At 36.2% G+C, this 24,490-nt stretch overlaps 1 protein-coding gene across 2 annotated transcripts in view; it reads right to left on the bottom strand.

The window, feature by feature from the left end:
• LOC145660510 (caspase-1-like) overlaps nucleotides 1-19,319 on the bottom strand; it is a 98,273-nt gene extending 78,954 nt beyond the window's left edge. The window contains exons 1-3 of one of the 2 annotated variants that reach the window (XM_081725671.1): nucleotides 19,185-19,319; nucleotides 14,228-14,457; nucleotides 875-1,143 (exon numbers count right to left, since the gene is read on the bottom strand). In XM_081725671.1, the coding sequence (XP_081581797.1) occupies nucleotides 875-1,143; nucleotides 14,228-14,433 (475 nt within the window). In that variant the 5' untranslated portion in view covers nucleotides 14,434-14,457; nucleotides 19,185-19,319. Of the gene's footprint in view, nucleotides 1-874; nucleotides 1,144-14,227; nucleotides 14,512-19,184 lie in introns of both variants that reach the window. The other variant, XM_081725679.1, reaches the window with a different exon arrangement.
• Nucleotides 19,320-24,490: the final 5,171 nt, after the last annotated feature.

Below are 24,490 nucleotides of genomic sequence, written 5' to 3'. Positions count from 1 at the left end.
TCCGTACGTTCCTTTGGGGAATCCCTTGCGCGTGCATGGTAGGATTGTGAAACATGCAAAATTCAATACAGCAGGTATGACTTCTTCAGTGAATTTTTTACCCGCCCTCTTTATGTTGGATAGTTTCCGAACTATTGGCGTCCGAAAGTCATTTTCCCACGCTTTCGGCACCTTGTAGATCTGAAACTATGTCCAATAGGCGAAAGTTCAAGAGAACTTTTTTTCTTGTCTCAGTGGTAGGAGTCACCTCCCAAGAGTTGTAACACTTATTTTGCAACACCCGATATATATATATATATATATATATATATATATATATATATATATATATATATAACCCAGTAAGATAATGATTGCTCACTCCTTTTCTCCAGCTGGTACCCCTATTATAGGAACTATACCAAAAATTAACTTCAGATAGTGACGTCAGTTGTGTCGTCGATCTGACATACAAGGCCATAATTAAGTAATATTCAATTAATAAATATAGTATGTAATTTCAGTGGCCTATTTCTCAAAATAACAAGATGTTCTAGTATGTCTTCAAGTATGTTTTTCACAAGTTGTAAACTATTATGACATATAACTTCTAGTATAATAATAAAAGTAATTTCGATATACTAATGCTGATACTTCTAATTTTCCATGATTTTATAGTGTGTTCCAAGACTAGTACTTTCATGAAATAGGCATAAAGTCATAATGTATTGATTTTGCAATGAAGCGACCTTGCCAAATGAACCTACAATAAGGTATAAGTCTTAAATATAACCACTATTAGATTAAGGCTTACAAAAACTATACAAAACAATAAAAAGTTTATTTTAAATCTATTCTACAAGGTTTCTTTGTAATATGTATGTTACATAATTACCTGTACGAAGAATACTCTTGATGTCTTCGAATTCTTTATCGTTGAAAATTTGAACTTCAAATTTAAGCGTCTCTAGAGTTTCTCTCAAATTCTTACCATCAGTAATCCCTGAACTAGTACGTTCTTCTAAAGAATCATCATCAAATTTTTCGTGATTAAATATTATGGCTTTTCCTCTTTTCTCATGATTCATATTATATTCATCTGCATCTATCTCTACTGGCATTGTAGCTGTCTTGAATCTTTTTCCACAATTATCAATGGTTTTGCTGTGAAATGAAATGAAACAAAATTTTGAGTTTTACGTTCCACGGTTATGACAGCTAGGCTAAAGTAGACGGTGATGATGAGATATGAATGAAATGGTGGAATGAAGAAAGTGGAAGAAAGCGGGAGAACCCCAAGGAAACCCTCACACACGGTGTTTGTCCACCACAAAGTTCACTTGACAGGAGCAGGGTTTGAACCCGAGACCCCAAGCACCAGAAGTGAACGCTCTACCACTGAGCCACCGCAGCCCCAGGTTTTGCTGTGAAGTCAATCATAAGAAGTACTTTTTGGTAGGTATTGGTAATTCATATAGCAGTTCGTATGTACTGTATTACGATATAATGATTCAAAAATATAATAGACTTCAACTAAAGAGAACAGACAGAAAAGCATAAAGTCCAAATAGCTAACATAGTTAACGTAGTTAAACCGAGGATACAACTAAAATTGATAGGTCTATTGAAATTAAAAACCGTTCTAATTTAATATTTCTTATTCAAATGCCTGCGGATCATTTTTCCTTTAATCTCGAGTAATTATGAATTGTTCAAACAACCCAAAAGCACTATACGAAGGCAGATCGGAAAGTAACGCACAATATTTTTTCCCATGTATTGAAGCTGGAATGGTGAAACTGCACGAAGAGAGAGTTTGAAGTTTGCGCTACAGAGGATATTTTGTTCTCCTGTGCAGCTCTAGCGAGAGAAGCCTGAATTACGAAACAAACATGGCGCGTATGTTACTGTCGTCCACGTGTGAAGAGCAGCAGATTTTTGTGGACCAAAATGCGTACACCCAAAGAAATTCACAGGGACATGCGTGGCGTGTATGGGGACAATTGTATTGACCGTGGCAAGTTTCCAGGCGGTTTTCATTCTTTGAAGAGGGCCTGAGAACCTTAGTGGTGCGCCACACTCCGGGCGGCTGATAACAGATTCAACACCGCAGAATATCCGCGCCATCGAGGCAACTATTTTGAAGGAACGGTGTGTGGACCTGGCACCGTCGGACTTCCATCTCTTTTGGTCCCATGACGAGACCTGGCCGGCCAACACTTTGCTACAAATGCGGAAGTGAAATCTGCAATCCGCAGATGGCTATACTCCAACCAAACGGACTTCTACCAACAGGGCATCTTGAAACTTTTACCACGCTGGGAGAAATGTGTTGGTGACCATGTAGAAAAGTAGGTCAAAGATGTAAGTACATTTGTGCTTTACTTAGTTTCAGCACATATTAAATGTAATGAATTATTTTCTAAGAAAATAATAGTCTATATCGTCATAAGCCTTAATAAACATATTAAAGAATTGAAGTATTTCGCCCCTTTTCTTCCGCCGCGACTATACGTCGCACAGCGTTGCTGCTTTGACGGAAAGGTGGGTGGAGTCTTGGGAACACAGCGCGATCGGTGCCAGTCGGCTCCAAGCCTCTGGAGAGTCACAGTGCATGTTTCAGTGAAACCTTGTGTGAGTGCTTGGTCGAAATCAAGATCGAAAAAATTCTCGAGCAGTGATACACGATAAAGTTTTATTTCATCTCAACTCTCCCTCAGCCGCCTTACAGTCCTGATTTTTCCCCGCCCAACGTCTTTTTGTTCCCGAAGATTACAAAATCCCTCAAAGTACAGATTTTTGGGACCCTGGAGAACATCAAGTCGGCTACGACGACGTTACTAAAGGACATCGCTGTGACGGACTTCCAGGTAGAGACCTGCACGGGCCGGGCTTGGGCGGGCCGACACTGATTTCTCTTCAGGTCGGGCCGGGCTGGGGCCGATTAATTGTAATTCTTTAATAATTATTGACATTTGTTAAACGATAATTAGAATAAAGGCAAACGTTGAAGAAGTGTGCCCGTGAAAAATGTTACAAAATGAAACTTCGAAAATTTATCGGGCCCGGGCCGGGCTTGGGCCAAGAATTTTAAAAACTTATCGGTCCAGGCCGGGCTCAGGCCGAAAATCTTCAAAACTTTTCGGGACCGGGCTGGGCCGGGCCTACGTACATCCGGGCTGGATTGGGCTCGGGCCGAAAAATTCGGCCCGTGCAGGTCTCTACTTCCAGGACGCATATAAAGCATTGAAATCACGTTGGAACAAGTGGGTTGAAGAAAGAGGGACGTATTTCGAAGAATATTGAGTAATTGTACGAATTGGTTCAATAAATTCCTAATGAAAATTGGCGCATTACTTTCGGGACAGACCTTGTAGTGTCTTCAACAAAATAATGTTATACAAATACCATATTTTATAAAAGTGCAACCTAGAAGTGCTACTTGTCAACAAGAAGAATACGTTTGGATAATAAATGAACCGGAAGAGTTGTGATGTCTACAGTGGAAGTCAGGTAAGAATTCGTTCGACGTTTTACTTTGCAATGCTACATTTCCTAATACGTGGCATTTCTGCAATGAGTTCATTTATAGTGAGTGACCCTTGCGTCATGTCCTTATTTTATCTGAACAGCACGATTTTTTTTTTTCAGTTTGCAACTGATTATTTAGTGACCAATTCAAAATGAGGACACAATAAATTGTACTTTTGGTGACGTCTATTATTTACATCGGAACTAAACAAGATTGACAATATCTACTTTGCCTAATATTACAGTATCTTCTTACGATAAATGACATTGAATTGAAAAACAGATAGTGTTCTGAATATTTACAAAAAGCTTTACGGAAATAAATTTTACTATGTAAAATCAATTTGATTTTAACGTTATGTTAAAGAGTACAAGACAAGAAAATTGGCTTAAGAATATGTGCTAAGAACTGGACAATCATATTTCGCAACTGTTCAAGATGTATGATGCGTTAGTATAATTCTGTCGGGCGGTAAAATGTTCATAGTGTGACAGTGATTTATGGTGTTGATTTAGATTTGCCTAAAAAGTATAATGCATTGTCGAAGAAGTAATTTACCGTTTGTGTAATATTTGGTCACGTTATTTAATCTTCGACTTTGTCTTACAATACAGTGAAGATTCAAGTTATGTAATGTAGCCTATAAATACCAAAAAGTGTAGGGTAAATGAAGTTCCGAACGTATTGTTCGTTTGTGTCGGATCTGGCTTTTAGAACTCAGTACAGCCACTGATTTTGTTCAGTGTTAACACTTCCTATAACAAATATTAATACTTTCGTAGCCACACATTACTTTCAGTGATTTATATTAATTGGCGACAAGACTGACAACTCACGCCGAACATAAATATAAAGCGGAACTCGTCACTCACACATTTCACAACATTTAGTGTCGAGACTGTAGATATTAAAGCGTATCGCAAATGATCCGAGTATTATTTCACAGCAAATAATATTAAAGTTCTAAAAAGATTCCTATATTCATGTCAGTTATTGGAAACTCAATCTATGTAATTTAGATGAAAACTGCTATACCAAAATCTATTTCAACTTTAACGTACGTTGAAGTAAGATTTGTTTACGTTCCAACGTCAAAGCAATTTTCGTATTGAATAATACAAATTCCATCTTCTGAGTTACCTACCAGGTTAGTCCTTCAAGATTTTTTCTTAGTCTTAAGAACACGCACAAATAAAAGTAATTTTGGCACATATTTGTCAGGTGTTGAAATTTTGAGTAACAAAGCCAGAAATAAAATATCCGTACTGGACTTGACTATCGACAAGGTTTGTGACATTATTAACCAACCAATGATTTTGGTACATAAAGTACATGTGTTTAGCAAAAGTTACATGTCCCGTGATATGTATGCTATGATCAGAACTCCACACAAGAAGCGGGTATCAGACCCACGAGGTACTGGTTGTGAGGGTTTGATTAAATGCAAGGCATGTGCAAAAGAGCATCTAAGAGGAAAATGTCCCGCTGTTGGTGTTCAGTGCTGGATATAAACTATTCAAATAATTTTGCAAATATCTGTCACCTTAAGAAGTTGATGTAAAGAATGAATCAAGGACTAACACGCTATACGAGTCATAGGGTAGAGAAAATAAAGAGTTGGTGTAGAACCAAGGATGCAAAGTAACAACTTTGAACTTTTTTTTTCATAATCAATCAATTAACTAATCTGAATTAGAATATAAGCTTTGGAAAGAACAGGATCTAATCAAGTTAATGGAGAAAAAGATGATGAAACTGGAAGGTCCTGAGATGAAAGCAGAAACAATTATTAAGAAGAAACAATATATGTGGACACATGAAGATGCAGAGAGATAAATAATTGCAACAAAAGTAGCAGTCTAAACTAGTTTCAACTGATAACTTGGAATTTTCTAGAGAAATGAATTTCTTTTTTAAAAAGAGAATTCTCATTAGAAAGTCTCTAGGGATGAAGTAGAGATGGTTACAAGTATGGTATTCAGTAACATGGCCAAGGATGGAAAGAAACTCAGGCCGTTTATTTTAATTTTTCATATTAAAAGAGGTGAATATAGATTCGTTTCATTCTATTAGGTGCAAAATTTTTCATAATGTCGGACTAGCCGTTAGGTAAAAGAATGCGTGACAATCTTCTCTGGTGTTGATTCAGATGGAACATGGACTAAGAAGTGTAATAGATTGACAAAGAAGTAATTTATTGTTTGTATAATATTTGATCACGTTGTTTGATCTTTGACGTTGTCTTATAATGCCATGTTTAGTCAATTATATAATGTAGCCTATAGATACCAGAAAATACTGTATATAAGAGTAAATAAAGCTCCGAAGTATTGTTCGTATGTGCCAAGTCTGTAGTACGGCTACTGATTTCATTCAGTGTCAACGCGTCCTACATTAAATATTAACACTTTCGTAGCCACGCATTGCTTTCAGTGATTTATAATAAGGATGAGCTTTATTTTTCAAACTGATCTCCAGTGACGACTAGTGCCAAAAACTGTACATGAGGCGGAAGTTATGTGTATAAACTCACAGCATCTTTATTTATTTATATATTTTTCCTTCTTTACAGAAAGTATTATATCTATAAGGCTACATAAATCAGATTTTTAAAGTACAATACAAAACAGCTGTTTGTTTTTAATATAAAATTATTTGACACTGGAATAGTCGCGTGGAGGACAATAGTCCTCCAGACGTCTTTCTTACCATTTCAGTAAATTCTATTGTTATTACAATTTATTATTTTTTATTACCTTAATAGATCCTATTTCATTTAAAGTAATTAAATAATCCATTAACATGAAATTCATGCACAATAAACATTAACTGTACAAAAATTACAGTAAATACAGTAATTACAGTAAATTTTAAATGGAAGACTGTTGTCCTCCACGCGACTAATGCCGTTCCAGTGGGCTACTCGACCACTACTGTTAGCATTTCTAGAAGGGAAAGAAACTGTCCTTAATCTAAGTTTTGTTTTACGTGTACTATTAAGCTCACCCGATATGAATCAAATTCGCCTTCCGAGAATGATTAGTTGCTTTGAGATGGAAAATTTATTATATCAAAAAGTAAAGCTCCCACTTGAAGTTAGATATCTCACAGCTAGGCTACTAAACTCTCAGCTACTTTATATGCCCAATATTGCAGTACCAACTAAGTCAATACACTTTTATATGATACTATTCGCAGCATTCTTTTCTGAGTGTAGCGTAAGTGTTTCATTTACTTGATATATGTATCGCTTTGATTCAATTTTATACATTTTTTTGCTTATGTTTCTCATTTGCTCAGATGAATCTTCTCATTGGAAAACAAACAAGACAGATATATACAGTAAAACATTCTGATAATTAGACCTAACATACAAGAACATACAGTACAAGTATATTGCTTCACAAGTATATTTAATAACCATGTGTTCTGATACAGATGAACGGATACAAAGTAATTCAAAGTATAGATATCTATGTATTTTTTAATGTATTTTGTATCACAAAATAAAGGCTTGGTATTCTTTAAATTGTATCCTCATTTGTACACGAGTTAAAATTAGGATTTATATATATATATAATTTTCAAATTTAACGTTTCGTGTATTATTTCATTATTTGCATGCGGGAATTGCCTAATACGAACCGAAACGATAAAATCAAATGTTACAAAACTCATAAGCAGTAGGAAATTAAACATTATTTATTATATCTGTTCTTTTGAGAATGTATACCCCGAGGAAGAAAGCTACGCGATTCCACAATAAAAATTTTTAAATCTTCAGCGTAATAAAAATCAGTTTGATTACCTCGAGAAATATATAAATTAAGCATTTGCTCTTCCTTTCTCCCCTTTGGGCAGAAAAACTGACACTTACTATGTTATATTTAGAATGTGAGACCCATTTGAAACTGGCCTTAGTATATAATTCAACAGCGAGAAATAGTATATCACACAACATTGCCACTTGCTGTGATCGCGAGTGTTGTAAAGTTTACGTGAATGTTTACAAAAAAGACAAGTAGAGAGTGACCTCATTACAGAATTGCAACTTTTCACATAAAAAAATGTACTAATTTATCAGAATTGTCATCTGATAAGAAACAGAAGTTTTATTTTAGTAATATATTGAATGCGAGATTCTAATTTGCAAGTAGAAACAAAATATTTTCATGTATTTTATGTCTATAAATGTACATATAATTAATTTTGTCGAGCTTCAGTTTTCTTTTAAAAATATTTAATTTGTTTTAAAGTATGCTTTCCGTGCAAGCACAGTTTACTTGGCCTCTGTATATAATATTGAGAACAAATAGAAAAATATTCATGGAATAATTATAAACCAATACATACCAAACGACAAACCAAGGTTTAATCAGAAGCCCTCTTTCATGGTGATATAATCGTTACGGAATTTTGTTTCTTTAAAAACGTTGATATTATTTTCAAATGGCGAAACAAAGTATTTTGGCTATATTGACTAAATCACTGCTTTCTACGTTGAAGCAATATTTGCTTACTTAATATAAGGATACTTTGTCACCCACAAATATATGTCAGACGACTAAGTGAATTAAATGATAGCGGTAAAATCTACATTTCATTTTATTTTGGATTTTCTTCAAATGATAAATTTGATATGTGGGTATTTTATAGAATAAAACACTAAAGGAATAAAAAAACATTCATATTGTGTGAAACATACATTGCATTCTTTTGGATTTTGATTATAGTAAAATACGGAGTCTTGATGTTCAGAAATAAGTTGGTGAGTTTTTGAAATATGTAAATGAACTGTTTATGCTAATAAAATAGCTACTGATATAATTAATAAATACTTCAGCAAGAGAATAACTTGAACTACACAAACTCAAGCGAGAGAATAATTTGAATCAAAATGTGTTGTGATCATGTATAATATAGAGAGATATAATATAAGTTCTGTAAATTTTCAAATGATTGTTGTATCATTATTAACAAACATTGTCCCTTCAGTAGGATTCGTGGCAGTGTGGTAGCAAGGTACATCCATAGGCTACAATGTGCTAAGTACATATTGATTACTAGATTACTGAAACATATATATTAAGGCGTATCACCAATCTAATCTAATATAAATAAAATGAAAAGTTTGTTTGTGTGTCAGAGTGTCTATGTCTGTGTGCGGCCTGAGGAGCAGACGAGTAGACCGAAAGTTACCAAATTTTGGCCACAAGTACCTTGGTCCAGGCCCTAGACCAAGATGAAGCGTTTTTTTTTTCCTAATTTCGAACCAGAGGGGTCTCAGGGGAGCATTTACCGGGACATGTAAAAGAAGTAGAAAGTGACCGATGTTAGTGTTAAATTCACAGTTTCCGCGGTCTCTGAGATCAATAGTGAAACTCTGATCGCATTAACTTCCAAATTCACCCCTTCAGCTGCGGACCGGGATCACCAGGGGCGTGGGATCCCGAGACATGTAAAAATAATCCAAAATGACCGATATTAGTATCAAATTCATAATTTTCGCGGTCGATGAGATCAATGGTGACACTTCCATTAGCGACGACTTTCAAATTCAGCTACCATTGTATGCAAGCCGGAGGTCACCGGGGGAAGGAGAGATTCCAAGACATGAAAAAAATCGAAAATGACCGATATTAGCATCAAGCCCATAGTCTTCGCGCTCTCTGAGATCGATGGTGAAAGTCTAGATCGCGTTTGCTTTCAAATTTGTCTAATAATTCAGAGTTATTCTGTTCAAAGAAATTATTTATTTACTTATGTGTTATATATATATATATATATATATATATATATATATATATATATATATATATATATATATATATATATATATATATATATAAACATATATATCGGGTGTTGCAAAATAAGTGTTACAACTCTTGGGAGGTGACTTCTGCCACTAAGATAAGAAAAAAAGTTCTCTTAAACTTTCGGCTATTAGACATAGTTTCTTATCTACAAGGTGCCGAAAGCGTGGGAAAATGACTTTCGGACGCCAATAGTTCGGAAACTATCCAACATAAAGAGGGCGGGTAAAAAATTCACTGAAGAAGTGATAGCTGCTGTATTGAATTTTTCATGTTTCACAATCCTACCATGCACGCGCAAGGGATTCTCCAAAGAAACGTAGGGAGTCCCGGATAATCTGCCAAATGAAAATTGGTCTAAATGGATATAAATTGATAGGGTTTCTACAAGGTAACAATAATTCGTTTGTATTAAGTCGATATCTGGAACAAATACAGAATGGCGGACACCTTCATGCCCGTTGTGTGAGGTTGCATAATCGCCAGGTACGGATGCTGGCCAACAGTGACGTTCTGAGTATTAAGTATAGCGAATTTGTACTCAAATGCTCTAGAAAGACTTCTGGATTGTCGATAGAGCACAACAGATGAAGCAGGGTGATTCACAGGTGTGGAAACTAACTAACTAACTCTATGGCCTATGGAACCCGGAGGTTCAATGCCGCGTTCACAGAAGCTCTCCACTGACTTCTATCCTTAGCTAACTGCATCCAGTTTCTACTCTGTATTCCAATCTCTGCGAGATCCATCTTAATATTGTCCTCCCATCTGCGCCTAGGTCTTCCTAATGATCGTTTTCCAATTGGTCTTCCAGTCAAGACTTTGAAAGCGTTTCTACTTTCTTCCATTCTAGCTACATGACCCGCCCACCTGAGGCTCCTAGACTTGACGACTCTATCAATGTTGGGTAAACCATATAAATTATGTAGTTCCTCGTTATGAAGTTTCCGCCATTCCCCATTCCCCATTCCCGTTCCTCTTGGGTCCGAATATTCGTTTCAGGATCTTGTTCTCAAATACTCTCAGTCTATGTTCTTCACTCAGAGTAAGTGACCATGTTTCGCACCCATACAGAAAAACAGGCATGATTATCGTTTTGTATATTTTAAGCTTCAAATTCCTCAACAGAATTCGCGACGACAAGAGATTTTGAACCGAATAATAACACGAATTCCCTGCTTTTAGTCGACATTTAATTTCTCTGTGAATATGATTTTCCTCTGTTAATATTGATCCCAGATATTTGAAACTATCCACTTTTTCAAAAGTATTATTTAATATTTTAACGCATTCATAATTTGCTGTATTCCGGTCCCGACGCACTTCCATGTATTTAGTTTTCTCTGCATTTACTTCTAAACCCATGTCCCTGCAAGCGTTTAATAAGATCTCTGCATTTCTTTCTATTGTTCTTCTTCATCCCCTATTAAATTTACATCATCAGCATATGCCATAACCTGGTGAATACCGTTCAACTCTAGGCCCTGGTTGGTATCTTTGGTTTCCTTATAGCGTACTCCAGAACGAAGTTAAATAATAATGGCGACAACGCGTCTCCTTGTTTCAGGCCACTTTCGACGTGAAAGCTCGTGGGCAGAAATTTTTCTGCCCAGACTTTACTTTGGGATTCATTTAAACATATCTTACTTAATCTAATTAGCTTTCTCGGTATTCCAAGTTTGTAAGAACGTTGTGTAATGTTTCTCTCCTAACCGAGTCGTACGCCTTTCTAAAATCAATAAATAGTTGATGTACCGGGGTATTGTATTCCCACTTTTTTTTCGAGTATTTGGCGAATGGTAAATACTCATGTGTGGAAACACTTAACGAAAAATGTCCAGAAATGCACTCATAATGAGTAAACGTGAGCTCAAAGCGTCGGAAATGTAAGGATTAGCGTCAAGAACATGAAAACCATTGCCAATTCACCAATAATATTTCATCAATCCGATGCAATGTGATCTGCACGGTTGCATTCCGATAAGGATGCAACAACTGAGGCCAAGTTGAAATTGTACAAGGGGACTCACTAAGAAACTGGGTAAACTAAAGGAATGTCACTAGTGGGATCGCAAGATCGGTATTGAAATGTGGCTTATGTGTGTATTGATATCGACATGTAGCTAATGGACAAATGTGAACATGTGCCACTACTGCTGGGACACCATTCCACTTGCGAAAAATAGGAAAATAACTACTTGGGTCTTGAATCTGAGTTCGTGGGCTCCCAGTAGGATTGAAAACTGCGACTACGCGAGCGAAAGTGAGCGCTCTAGCCCTGAGGCTCGAGGGAGCCTCACTTTCTCTGTATTCATTTCTTTGAGGAGCCCACTTTGTTTGGCAAGCGCTCTTGTACAGCCTCCCGACATGCTTGTGGGTTTCATTTTGTTACTCCTACTGCACAGATGTAAACAATCAGAGCTTTAAGACGTTTGTTCCTACTTCTCATGTCGTTTTATTTTTCATATGTATGGTGTTCCAGCAGTAGTGTTACATGTGCCAAATTGGTTCATTTTCATCTTTGTCTTGGCATGTACACTGTGTGTAAGATACGAATTTCTGGAGGTATTTTCGTATATTTCGAGTACGTCATATGTCCCAGAAGACGTGAAACATTATACAAGTTTGTTATTTTCACGCTCTATCAGAATTTGAACCATGGATTAAGAGATTTCTTGTCATATGTGTCGACTGTGGAACAATGTCCCAAACAGAAAGGGACATTGATACAATCGTGTTCTAGTTATGTTCTACCGAAAAGTGCACCAGATGTTATAGCAGAATGTACAACGTTATTTTCCTAGTTTTCGCACGTAGGACGGTGTCCCAGCAGTGGTGGGACATGTTGACATTTGTCCATTAGCTACATGTCGATATCAATACACACATTGGCCACATTTCAATATCGATAATGCGATCCCACTACTGACATTTCTTGATTTTACCCAGTTCCTTAGTGAGTCCCCTTGCACAATTTCAACTTGGTCTCAGTTGTTACATCCTTATTGGTATGTAACCGTGCAGATCACATTGCATCCGATTGATGAAATATTATTGGTGAATTGGCAATGGATTTCATGTTCTTGACGCTATTCCTTACATTTCCGACGCTTTGAACTCACGTTTACTGAGTTTGAGTGCATTTCTGGACATTTTTCGTTAAGTGTTTCCACACATGTGAATCACCCTGCTTCATCTGTTGTGCTCTATCGACAATCCAGAAGTCTTTCTAGAGCATTTGAGTACAAATTCGCTATACTTAATACTCAGAACGTCACTGTTGGCCAGCATCCGTACCTGGCGATTATGCAACCTCACACAACGGGCATGAAGGTGTCCGCCATTTTGTGTTTGTTCCAGATATCGACTTAATACAAACGAATTATTCTTACCTGGTAGAAACCCTATCAATTCATATCCATTTAGACCAATTTTCATTTGGCAGATTATTCGGGACTCCCTACGTTCCTTTGGGGAATCCCTTGCGCGTGCATGGTAGGATTGTGAAACATGAAAAATTCAATACAGCAGCTATCACTTCTTCAGTGAATTTTTTACCCGCCCTCTTTATGTTGGATAGTTTCCGAACTATTGGCGTCCGAAAGTCATTTTCCCACGCTTTCGGCACCTTGTAGATACGAAACTATGTCCGATAGCCGAAAGTTGAAGAGAACTTTTTTCTTGTCTCAGTGGCAGGAGTCACCTCCCAAGAGTTGTAACACTTATTTTGCAACACCCGATATATATATATATGTGTGTACATACACACATTGTAAAGTAACAGATTATGTCTAGGTGCTGGTCAAGTTTGAGCACATTTTGCGAAATTTATAGATAAGAATCAACATTCTTCATGAAAAGATGTGTTTATGAGGAACAAATTTCTGCTGGCGGCAGAAGTAGATACTAAGTAATACTGCTGGTACGGGGGTCCCTGGTTAATCCAGCTTGCGCCAAGTAAGCTTTGTGATGGTTTTTCATGGGTGCATGTGCATGGTTTTTCTCGGGTTCTCCCATTTTCTTCCACTTTTTTCATTCCATCACTTCATTCATTTCTCATAATCACCGTCTTTTTTAGCCCACACGACATAATCGTGGGACGTAAAACTCAAATATTTCATTTCATTTTGTAAGAAATACTGCTGTATTTTAGGTTTACACGTGTATGATTACAAGTATAAAAGCATTACCATTGCTTTACTATGGTTATAATAAATGAGTGGATATGAAAGATAATTGTATTAGATACTATTTTGCACGGGCGAAATATTTCTTCATATTATACAAAAACTGTATTTTATGTTTTCGAGTGAAATATTAGTAGTGTGAAACCGTTACGAGTGCTATTGGAAAATGTATCATTGCGAAAACCCATGTATTTTCACTACTCTTTCTTACGCATACACTCACCATCGCTGACGCGCCTGCCAACCAGCTTTGCCCTACCCTGACTCAGATAACATTCGTGCTTTTTAGCGGTCACCTAGTACGGTTGGTTTGTTTTTTACACTGTAGTTTTTATTCCATACATCTGGAGCTATATTTATACGCAAATCGTAAAAGAATTGAATTTTTTCAATAATGACTTAAGCTTCCCTCCTTGAATTTCATCTGTACGAAGTAGAGTAATGCCATGTCGCCCATCGTAACTCTTTTGGAAGACAATAACAAGAAACTTAGTGAAAGAATTATAATTTTTCAACAGTTATTTCGAGTGGTGTGCCTAAACTTGAGCTGGATGGTTTTTGCCTTCTTCAAACGTTGACAGGCATACTCCTAAGTGATACGAATACTAATAATAGTGACACACATATTCCTAACACTAGCAAAAATAATCTTAACAGTGACGCACATACCAATTGTAAAATTAAGAAATAATATAGGTTTTAAAATTACATACCTCGATCCCTCCTTTTCCATAAGTTTAGCATCCATTTTAGACCTTTTTCTATTCAGTTGAGAAATTTCTTCTTCAGGAGAAGAAACTTGCTGCTCATGTAAGCTTTCGTTGACATGTTCTGCTGATTTTCTTACTGTAGTAGCATCGTCAGTTTCCATCAAGCTATGCTGTTCCATATTAAACTTTTGTTCATGAAGTTCCTCCATCTTTGAACTGTTACTGAAATATTCCTGAAGGAGCTTTTTTTTTTCGTTAAAAGAAATCAAGAAACTTCCTAAAAATCACTGCAAAGAATTAACCAACTCACAACGAGGGGCAATGGCAGGATCGATTTCTCTAAATTTTCCTTAATTCTAAATTGCCCTCAACATAAAACATTTCATTTCTTTCCATTTGCTGCTAATTGCAGACCTTATAATACCTAATGTTTATTAGAATCAGAATTGTATTTTTACCTTATAACATTAGCATATATTTTCTCGACCATCGTGAATTATAACAATAACAGTATTTTTACCCCTATGCATTTTGGTGGTAGCTAGAAGCGTGTTAATCAAGAAAATTGATATTCATCAAATTCTTTATTATTACCCTAAACCATTAACATTGATTAATTTTCTATTTAACTGAAATGTTCCTGCTTAATATTATTTCAACCTGTCCAACATCTTAAAATACTTCTACACTGTTTAAAACTGAATTTTAAATAGATCACGTTCATTTTTTCTTGTCTTTTAATTATCATTAAGTCTGTCGCTACTGCAAAAAACGTTTAACTTCGAAATATATATTCCAATCATTGAGTTGATAAAATCATCATTGCGTTAATAAATTCATCATTGAGTTATTTGAATTAGTTTTAAAACCATCAACAATGGTAATAGTTTTTCAATATACAACCTGGTAGTAATGAAACACTAAAAAGAATTGTGATTGGCACAAGATCTACATTTATTAGATTAGTTTAATTTATGGGTAAGAAACTAGACTTATTGAGAGATTTAGTGGCAAGTACTTTTATATGTAAATTAAAATACATATGTATATTCACATATGTAAATTCAGGATTTATTTTCTTCTCTGTAATTGCCTTAACACTGACATATAGGGTACTACGTATTTTTACAAGTGGATCATGTACTTTTAGTCTCCATGCAGTTATTTTTCTAATATTACAAAAGTTAGGTGTAATACTTACGGTCTATTTGTGAAATGAAATGATACAACATTATTCTTAACTATTTCGAATTAGTAGAAAAAATCATTTCAATTTAGCAATAACAACTCACATTGTCTAACAAGTAGACCTCACCACTTCGCCGTTGCGTTAGCAAAAGGAAACAACTACTGTCCTAGAGTAGGGTTGAATATAAGATATTGACAAAAATTTTAGCTGCTAATGAGCACTAGAAATATGGGAAAACGAAATAGAAACATGAATGTGGGAAAGCCATCTATAATATAATTTGATAGTTGCAAGACCGATATTTCTTCGAAATAGATGGAGGAACAATAGTTATGACTTCAACTATATAAATCGAGTTAGGAAGGATGTTTTTATGGTATTCCAGATCATGGTCGCCATCTTGAAATCCGCCATATTGGATCGACGTCAACTTTTTCAAATAGAAAGAGAGCCATGTGAGGTATCAAACAACAATGATTTTTTCCACCCAATCTCATACATTAATTACTTTGTCCATATCTAGAACGGTTTACGACTTACAGTTCTTTCAATGTTGAAAAGTTCGTTGTTTGTAGCACATAACAGATAACTACAGTGGCAATGAACATAGCTCCAGAAACAGCATTCTTACAGAACAAAATTACGGCAATGCAAGAAACGAAAGTCCTCATCATTCATAAAGTGGTTCTGACCTCTCCACTTCGTATGTGCGTTTGTAGATTCAAACTGAAACTATAAGCAGTTGGGGCAGCACGATTAAGAGAATAGCAATATTGGTTGCCAATGGCATTCCTTGGTCGTAGCAGCTACGGTATACAGTAGAAGCTTACGTGAATCGTGTACCATTCTACAGCGACAAACTCTTTGTAAGGAGACAAGTGCAGGAAATATATTATTCTCACTGTGAGTTCTACCCGTGAACTTGGAAGTGTTTGAGAAATAGTTATTTCGTTTATTGCATTAAGCCTGTAATTCTGTGAGATGCGTGCATGTGTGTGTGTTAGGGAGAGTGTGTGCAGGCAACAATTCTAGACTAAAAAACGACACACCATGGCGTTAAATAAGGCAAACATTGCTAGGTACCTCCTGCAGCAGTTACAGACATTACGGTTCAAGCACAATGCAACAAATATATCAGAACAGGAAAGAGTAATCGCAGATGTCATAATTAGATTCCTAGCCGATGAAGAATTGGAATTCGAAATGGAATACACTCTATATATTCTAGAGGAGGCACATCATGAGATAAACAATCAAGAAGCTAGTGTGGAAGCGGAGTGATATGTGAATTGCTTTTGGTCGAATACAGGGAGCAGGAATTCACTTATGCTGGATACCTGAGAATTATTCAATAGTGAAGTGCGAAGTACAATAGCTCCACCTGGGAAATAAGTGGAAGTGTGACAAATTCCAAAAGGTACCACCGGCATATTTCAACCTTTCAATGTATTTTTTTAGACAATACAAAACATTGGCGTACTATATGTGATTATGTAATAAAGGACGAACATTTCCATTCAAAACTGCATGACAGAGATACTATTGTCACTCTGCATTCCCTTGTGTACAATCAATTTCAGTCTCCTCACTTCACAGGAATGATTCAATAAGCATTTTGTAAATCAGGACATATTGATGAGCCAATCGAATGGTTCGAAGTGCCGAAGAAGCAAGCTTTCAATATTTTCGGCATTAACTTTTGTGATATTTGTGACGCTTCATTTTTTATTAGGTGCTCATGGTACTCTGCAAAATTCTGTTTTGACCATTTTATCAATGCTGAGGACTTGAATTTCTTGAATTGCCGTAATTTTGTCCAGCAAGAATGCTATCTCTGGAGCTATATTCATTGTCACTATAGTTATCTGTTATCTGCTACAAACAACGAATTTTTCAACATTGAAAGAACTGTAAGTCGTAAACCGTTCTAGATATGGACAAAGTAATTAGTGTATGAGATTGGGTGGAAAAAATCATTGTTGTTTGATACCTCACATGGCCCTCTTTCCATTTGAAAAAGTTGACGTCGATCCAATATGGCGGATTTCAAGATGGCGGCCATGATCTGGAATGCCATAAAAACATCCTTCCTAACTCGATTTACATAGTTGAAGTCATAACTACTGTTCCTCCATCTATTTCGAAAAAATATCGGTCTTGCAACTATCAAATTATATTGTAGATGGCTTTCCCACATTCATGTTTCTATTTCGTTTTCCCATATTTCTAGTGCTCATTAGCAGCTAACATTTTTGTCAATATCTTATATTCAACCCTACTCTAGGACAGTAGTTGTTTCCTTTTGCTAACGCAACGGCGAAGTGGAAGTACATCCATTTAAATTGGTCTATTTGGTTTACTTCACAGATTATGTTTCAAGAATTTTACACAAATATAGTAGATCTTCTTTACGCAACAATATGTAACAAAATAGATCTTTTATTTGTCCTCTTATAGAATTCTTTAACATATAACGACTAATATAATATATCAATTTACAAATTCAATATTATATTACTACTAGCTGAACCTGCGCTCTCTGCACAGCGCATCATTCACATATGAGCATGAATCTCCTTGTCATTCCTTACAACATCTGCACACGAACACCTATCTGTACATGTCCCTTTACAGACAGAAGTGAAGGACGTCTTGGTACAAATCGGCAAGGAATATCATAAAGCGGATTTTTTTTCGATTATTTTTTTCAGTATCAGGCAGCGTTTGCAAGATTTGAGGCTACTTCCGGTTGGAGTTTCCAATTCATGTATAATCAGTGTTTTCTTTCTTCTTGCATCAGAATGTAATAAGCAAATATATTACACACACAATCAATTATAATGTCAGTGATATGGGTAGAGCGTTCACCTCGTGGCTCACTGGGTAGAGCGTTCTCCGCTGGTGTATGGGGTTCTGGGTTGGATTCCAGCTCGCGTCAAGTGAACTTTGTGGTGGACAAACACCGTGTACGTTTGTTTTCACGGGGTTCTCCCGTTTCTTTCCACTTTTTTTATCCCACCATTTCATTCATTTCTCATCATCACCGTCTCTTTTAGCCTAGCCGGCATAACCATGGGAAAGATTTCATTTCATTTCATTTAATGTCAGTGATATATGGTGTTTATTGGGCAAAACACTCCAAACAATAAAGATTCATTTTAGACTGAAGAAATGGTTATCCTTCGTTTTTCATTATCATTTGGCCATGAAACTAACGCCGGAGAGATGTACTAACCCTGTATACAACTGTGTGTTGTTGGAATGTATAACTCATAGGATATGCTTTACAATTTTAAAATTTCAATACTTCCAGTGTATCCCTAAAAATATAATCAAGAAATAACGGCCACTTTTTAAAAAAAGTATTCAATTAATACTGAACAACCTGCACAAAATTTGCAATCGATCAGTGAAAACAGCATTTTTCTGGAGCTTGTGGTTTCCGAGATATCATTGTCAAAAGAATAGGCCAATATAAACATCCACAAATATATAAACCTAGCAATTTAATATACGTAGATAGTCTCGGATTCATACTTACCTAATTAAATACTCAATATCTGACAAGTTTTATTTGTACGAGATGTAATACATCTGCCTTTATTTATTGAATAGTTTTTGGAAGAAATACATTATGCATATCCGAATTTTTAAGATAATACTAAAAGGTTTGTGTGAGTAATAGATATTCAAACGTATATACCACTTACTATACAAATTGTAACATAATAACTGGTATTAAGCCTATTGTATTGAAATATAGATACTTACATTTACCTGTAACTGTTGTCTTGATAATTGTTTCTAATGATGTGTATAACACAGTACTAATTTGAAAGACATTCATTCATACTGTTAGATTAGAAATCCGATCACATATTGAAGAGTTCGATACACTTTACAGCCCACATACATGATAAATTATATATTTTAAGTTTCATAATGTTAAATATACCTTTTTACAATTATTTCTTTTATGTATCTTATCTACAATATGATTATTTATTCTTATCAACAGCGATAAGATTAAATAAATATTTCTGAGAAAGGAAACGCTGAACACATTAACAAACTCCTTTCATGTTTAAACTATTACTTTTCTCAGAAGATCGTCCATGTCGGATATAATATTGTTGACCTCATAGAGAAAACTGGATAACTTTAAGATTATGATAAAACTAATGTTAATACTTCATGTGACTGAATGCGCTAACGCTTGTGACTGGCATTGGTTCTGCGTTCCTAAAACAATTTAGTTTACAGTTTGGTGTTTCTAAGACAGCCTACGTGAATAATTTCTAAACTATGATAACACTAGCGTTAGTGTTAAGCGTTTTTACGTCATTAGTGATTGCATTAACAATGGCACCTACCGTCAATTAGTGTAAAATTTGGCACTTCTAAACTTGCCTCTTCACAAAAACAAATATAATAGTAATAGTAACATTTAGACCAGGGGTTGGTGCACGGGCTCCAAATATTTGCCTGGCGAGTGTTTAGGAGTTTCATTGTGTGCGTTCCGAGCATGAAGTTCTAATTGCTCACAAAATGAGAGTAAATTATAATAGTTACCACATAGCTAAGGCTTGAAGACTTCCCGGTTTATCTAGGCCAATTTCGGATTTACATAATCTAACTCCCCCCCCCCCCAAAAAAAAAAATTGCTCCAAACTCCAAATGTCCCGGCTTCCCTCCAAAATATAAGTCAATGTCATTCGTGGAATATTTTAACAGGTTGACTGCCATCAGTACCAATAATGGTACTCACGTTACTTGCTACGGTTGCCGTGAGTACCAAATTTGTTACTAGCCACTTGTTTTCCTTTCTTTCACGCTCGCCTATATTGGTACTCAATTTAATGTGTTTTATCGTGTATTTGGAACGTCTTACGCCTTAGAACGGTAGCTTTAGCGTTCAAATATTTTTATCTTTCAGAAAGTTATGGCACTATAGATATAAGATTTTCCTGTTCGTATATTACTGCTCTAATTGAAGTTTATAATGTAGATTTCTGTACACTCAGTTTCCTTTGGCACAACAATTGAAAAAATGCAGACTTGGGCGAGTTATGCAAGTTGATGACGTAATTATACCCGAGTACCATCTTTGGTACTCATGGCAACCGAGATAAAAACTTGCTATTTTCCCATGAATACCAAAAATGAAATCTTTGAGTTTTATGTCCCACGGTTATGCCGGTTAGGCTAAAGGAGACGGTGATGATGAGAGATGAGTGAAATGGTGGTATGAAGAAAGTGGGAGGAAACGGGAGAACCCCGAGAAAACCCACAAGCACGGTGTGGTATACGGACAAAATCTCGCGGCCGAAACATCGCCGCCCAAAATCTCGCCGGCCAAAACCTCGCGGGACAAAATCTCGCCGGGCCAAAACCTCGCGTGGCCAAAACCTCGCGTGGCCAAAACCTCGCCGCCCAAAACCTCGCGTGGCCAAAACCTCGCCGCCCAAAACCTCGCGGGACAAAATCTCGCCGGGCCAAAACCTCGCGTGTCCAAAACCTCGCCGCCCAAAACCTCGCGTGGCCAAAACCTCGCCGCCCAAAACCTCGCGGGACAAAATCTCGCCGGGACAAAACCTCGCCGCGAATGAAATTTTTCTTTAAAATTTACCCAATGTGTTTCCTAATATGCAATTCCACATTACAAATAATAATAATAATAATAATAATAATAATAATAATAATAATAATAATAATGATAATAATGATAATAATAATAATAATATACAAAACATCGTGTGCGTGAGCTTTCTCGGGTTATTCCCATTTTTTCCCACGTTATTTATTCGATCATTTCCTTCATCTTGGTCATCTACGTCTCCTTTAACCTATAGAACATAATCAAGGAACGTCGTAAAAACTTATATATTATTTCATACTTTCATAAATATTATTAGGTTTTTGTTAAAATTTTAAGTTTTTGGATGTTCCAAAGTTCACGAAACTAACCTCGTTAGTTGTCATTACTTTTTTTATGCAGACTTTCTTTCCCTATAACCAGTTTAAAAACATCCTGTCGCCCTACCTTCACATTGAAATCCTCTAACACAGAAAAAGAATTTTCATATGGTATCGCGGGACTTGGTCAAATACCCGTGATACTTCTTCTGAAACAGCGTCTTTTATACCGTCATCCTTATCATCTGTTGGAACATTTACATTTTGGTCAGGCGAGATTTTGGGTATGGCGATATTTTGGGGCACGAGGTTTTGGCCCGGCGAGATTTTGGGCGGCGAGGTTTTGGCCAGGCGGGGTTTTGGCCTGGCGAGATTTTGTCCCGCGAGGTTTTGGGCGGCGAGGTTTTGGCCAGGCGAGGTTTCGGCCTGGCGAGATTTTGGGCCGCGAGGTTTTGGGAGGCGAGGTTTTGGCCAGGCGAGGTTTTGGTCCGCGAGGTTGTCGCCGCGAGGTTCTGGCCGAAAGGTTTTGTACCCAAACCGCACGGTGTTTGTCCACCACAAAGTTCACTTTAATGCTGGGATGCCCATTTTAATGCTGGGATCGAACCCGGGACCCCAAGCACCAGAGGTGAATGCTCTACCACTGAGCCACCGCGCCCCCCCCCCCATGAATACATTTTCGTAAAGCTTATAGAATGTAGATTCCAACGATGTAATATTGTTTCCCATTATGTCCACCGACTAAGAAGAAGAAGAAATTTAAATAATCTCAAAAAACTCGATTCTTTCAGAAAATATTTCATCCCTGGCAACATTGTGAGTACAGCAGCGCAACAAAAAATTCATTATTACATACCTTACATATTTTTGTGTAAGTTGTACAACGGCCACTAAGATCTAGGCCGAAGAAGGTGTTCCAGTACGGTATACCCTTTAAAGGCTGTATCACTGATTTCAAAGGAGGAAACATACCATTACATGAGTACACCCTGCAATCTACGACCATCCTAACTACCACAGTGTCATGACGTACATCGTTGTAAAGCTTATAGAACACAGATTTCAACTATGTAGAATTAGTCCCTATTTGACCTACCGGATAGAAGAAGAAGATGAAGTTGAAAATCACAAAGAAGTAATTTAGTTATCGATTTATTTACTATTGAAAAATTATAGTTACTGTATACGTATGCTGTATTACATGTTTTACTGGAGGAAGTATACCACGGTATGAGAACACCCTGCAATGTAACAGTTGTCTTCATTTGTTCCAACTGGAAAATTGACAAATAGAAGTGAAATATGGGCTTTAACAATCTAACAAATTTAGGTAGAAAAACACTGAACCGCGAACTTATTGTAATATATAATTTAGTGTTGACTTTTTAATGAAAAAATACCTTAGAGAAATACTGTTGAAAAGTCTACCACTCTCCGAGAGTGCATAGGTCCGCTATGGTGAATTTGTCAATATGGATGCCACGTTTCCTAATACTTGATATCATTATATGTTGAGGATTGTTCAATATTTGGACCCTTATTCTTTATATCAATTGAAAGCAAACTCTTAAACAAGTTTATATATATATATATATATATATATATATATATATATATATATATATATATATATATATATATATATATATATATATATAAATTTGTTACAATGATTCAATGATTTTTCCATGATACACATAGTTTTATATCCAGTGCAGTGTTCAATAGTTTCCATGTGTTAGGGCTTACTTACATTAAAATGAATATGTGATACACAACTTAACCTATATGCATTATGTTGAAAATAAAAATTACTTGTGCTAGTATAATGTGTATAAAACTATGTTAAATTCTGCTACATGAAACTGTAAATGAACTAAGCAATGTTTAACACTAATAAATTTAAATTTTCAAAGTTAACACACTTGGGAATGTGTCATAAGCGGCTATAGCAGATATATATCTTCACTTATATTATCACTTTTATCTCAATCATCATCCATGTGAAGTTCCACAAAATTGCAACAACTTGTACCTCTACAATGAGTACAAGCATTTGTACATATCATTCCTTGCTTTATGCATACGCAATGTAGGGTAGCATATTGTGTTATGCTGCATCCGCATTTCACAAATTTTAATAAATAATTGGGTGCTGGTGATTGAGCCATCTAGCCTGCTACACTACATTGCCTGCTACACTCTATACACATTATTAGAGGTCTGCGCGGATGCGGATATATCCGTGGATACCCGCATTAAAATGGGTATTTGCGGATATGTATCTCTTTTCTGTGCCGATAGCGGATTAAGTTGCGGATAATGTTTCCTACATTTTTCTCTCTAAAAAAATGCTGTGAATTTTCTGATAATGGTGGAAAGAGCACAAGAAACTTTCGTTTTGAATTAAAAGTTTTAAAACCAGTTGAAAAACACTAAAAACAAAATACAAGTGTGTTTGAAGCTTGTGACTCAATGACAGCAAAAGGACAAAAAATGACACGAGAAAGTTGTCCTTTTATTGTTGTTTTCAATATTTTTAGCAGCCGTTTTGTAGGTGAATGCCATCTCTGACCTAAACAGAAAGAAACGACAGGCCCTATCGCTACTTCTCAAGTACTGCTATTTGCTGTAAGAAAGAAAAATAATTGCCGCCAAAGCACCTCTGATAAAGCTGAAAATTTTCAGACCATTCGCCTTCAAGAGGAAGAAATGTCTTCAAGTAAAGTTCTTTTAGCCTGAGAGGTCAGGAATCAAAACCCTAATTTAAAACACCGCATCCCCTTCCATAAACTGAAAACTGATCAGCAAAATTATCTTTGCCTTTTGTGCAAAACTGGAGAAGCGCGTAGGTCACCGAAATAGTAAAGAAATCACATCATATGCTCATCTTTCTCTCTCCCTCTCTCTTAAAAAAATAAAGAAAAAATCTTCTTCACTGTTTCCTTTTAAGTACAGCAGATACTGAATGCACATTTGCGACACCACAGATTTCTCTCTTCGGAGAGGTGCCACGGACTTCAAAGAACATTCCGAGGGACTGGAGTTTTATAACAGCAATTGTTTCTCTCTCTCTTTTCTTCTTATGTGTATATGTATGTATGTTCTGGGCCTTCTGGTAAAGAAAGAAAGATTAACCAATGCGTTGTTTCTCCTACCCT

The sequence above is a fragment of the Thermobia domestica genome, chromosome 1 (genome assembly GCF_964235325.1).
Source record: "Thermobia domestica chromosome 1, izTheDome1.hap1.1, whole genome shotgun sequence".
Lineage (NCBI taxonomy): Eukaryota > Metazoa > Arthropoda > Insecta > Zygentoma > Lepismatidae > Thermobia > Thermobia domestica.
The sequence above is the reverse complement of the archived record's forward strand: the minus strand, read 5'-3'. Positions and strand labels throughout refer to the sequence as shown.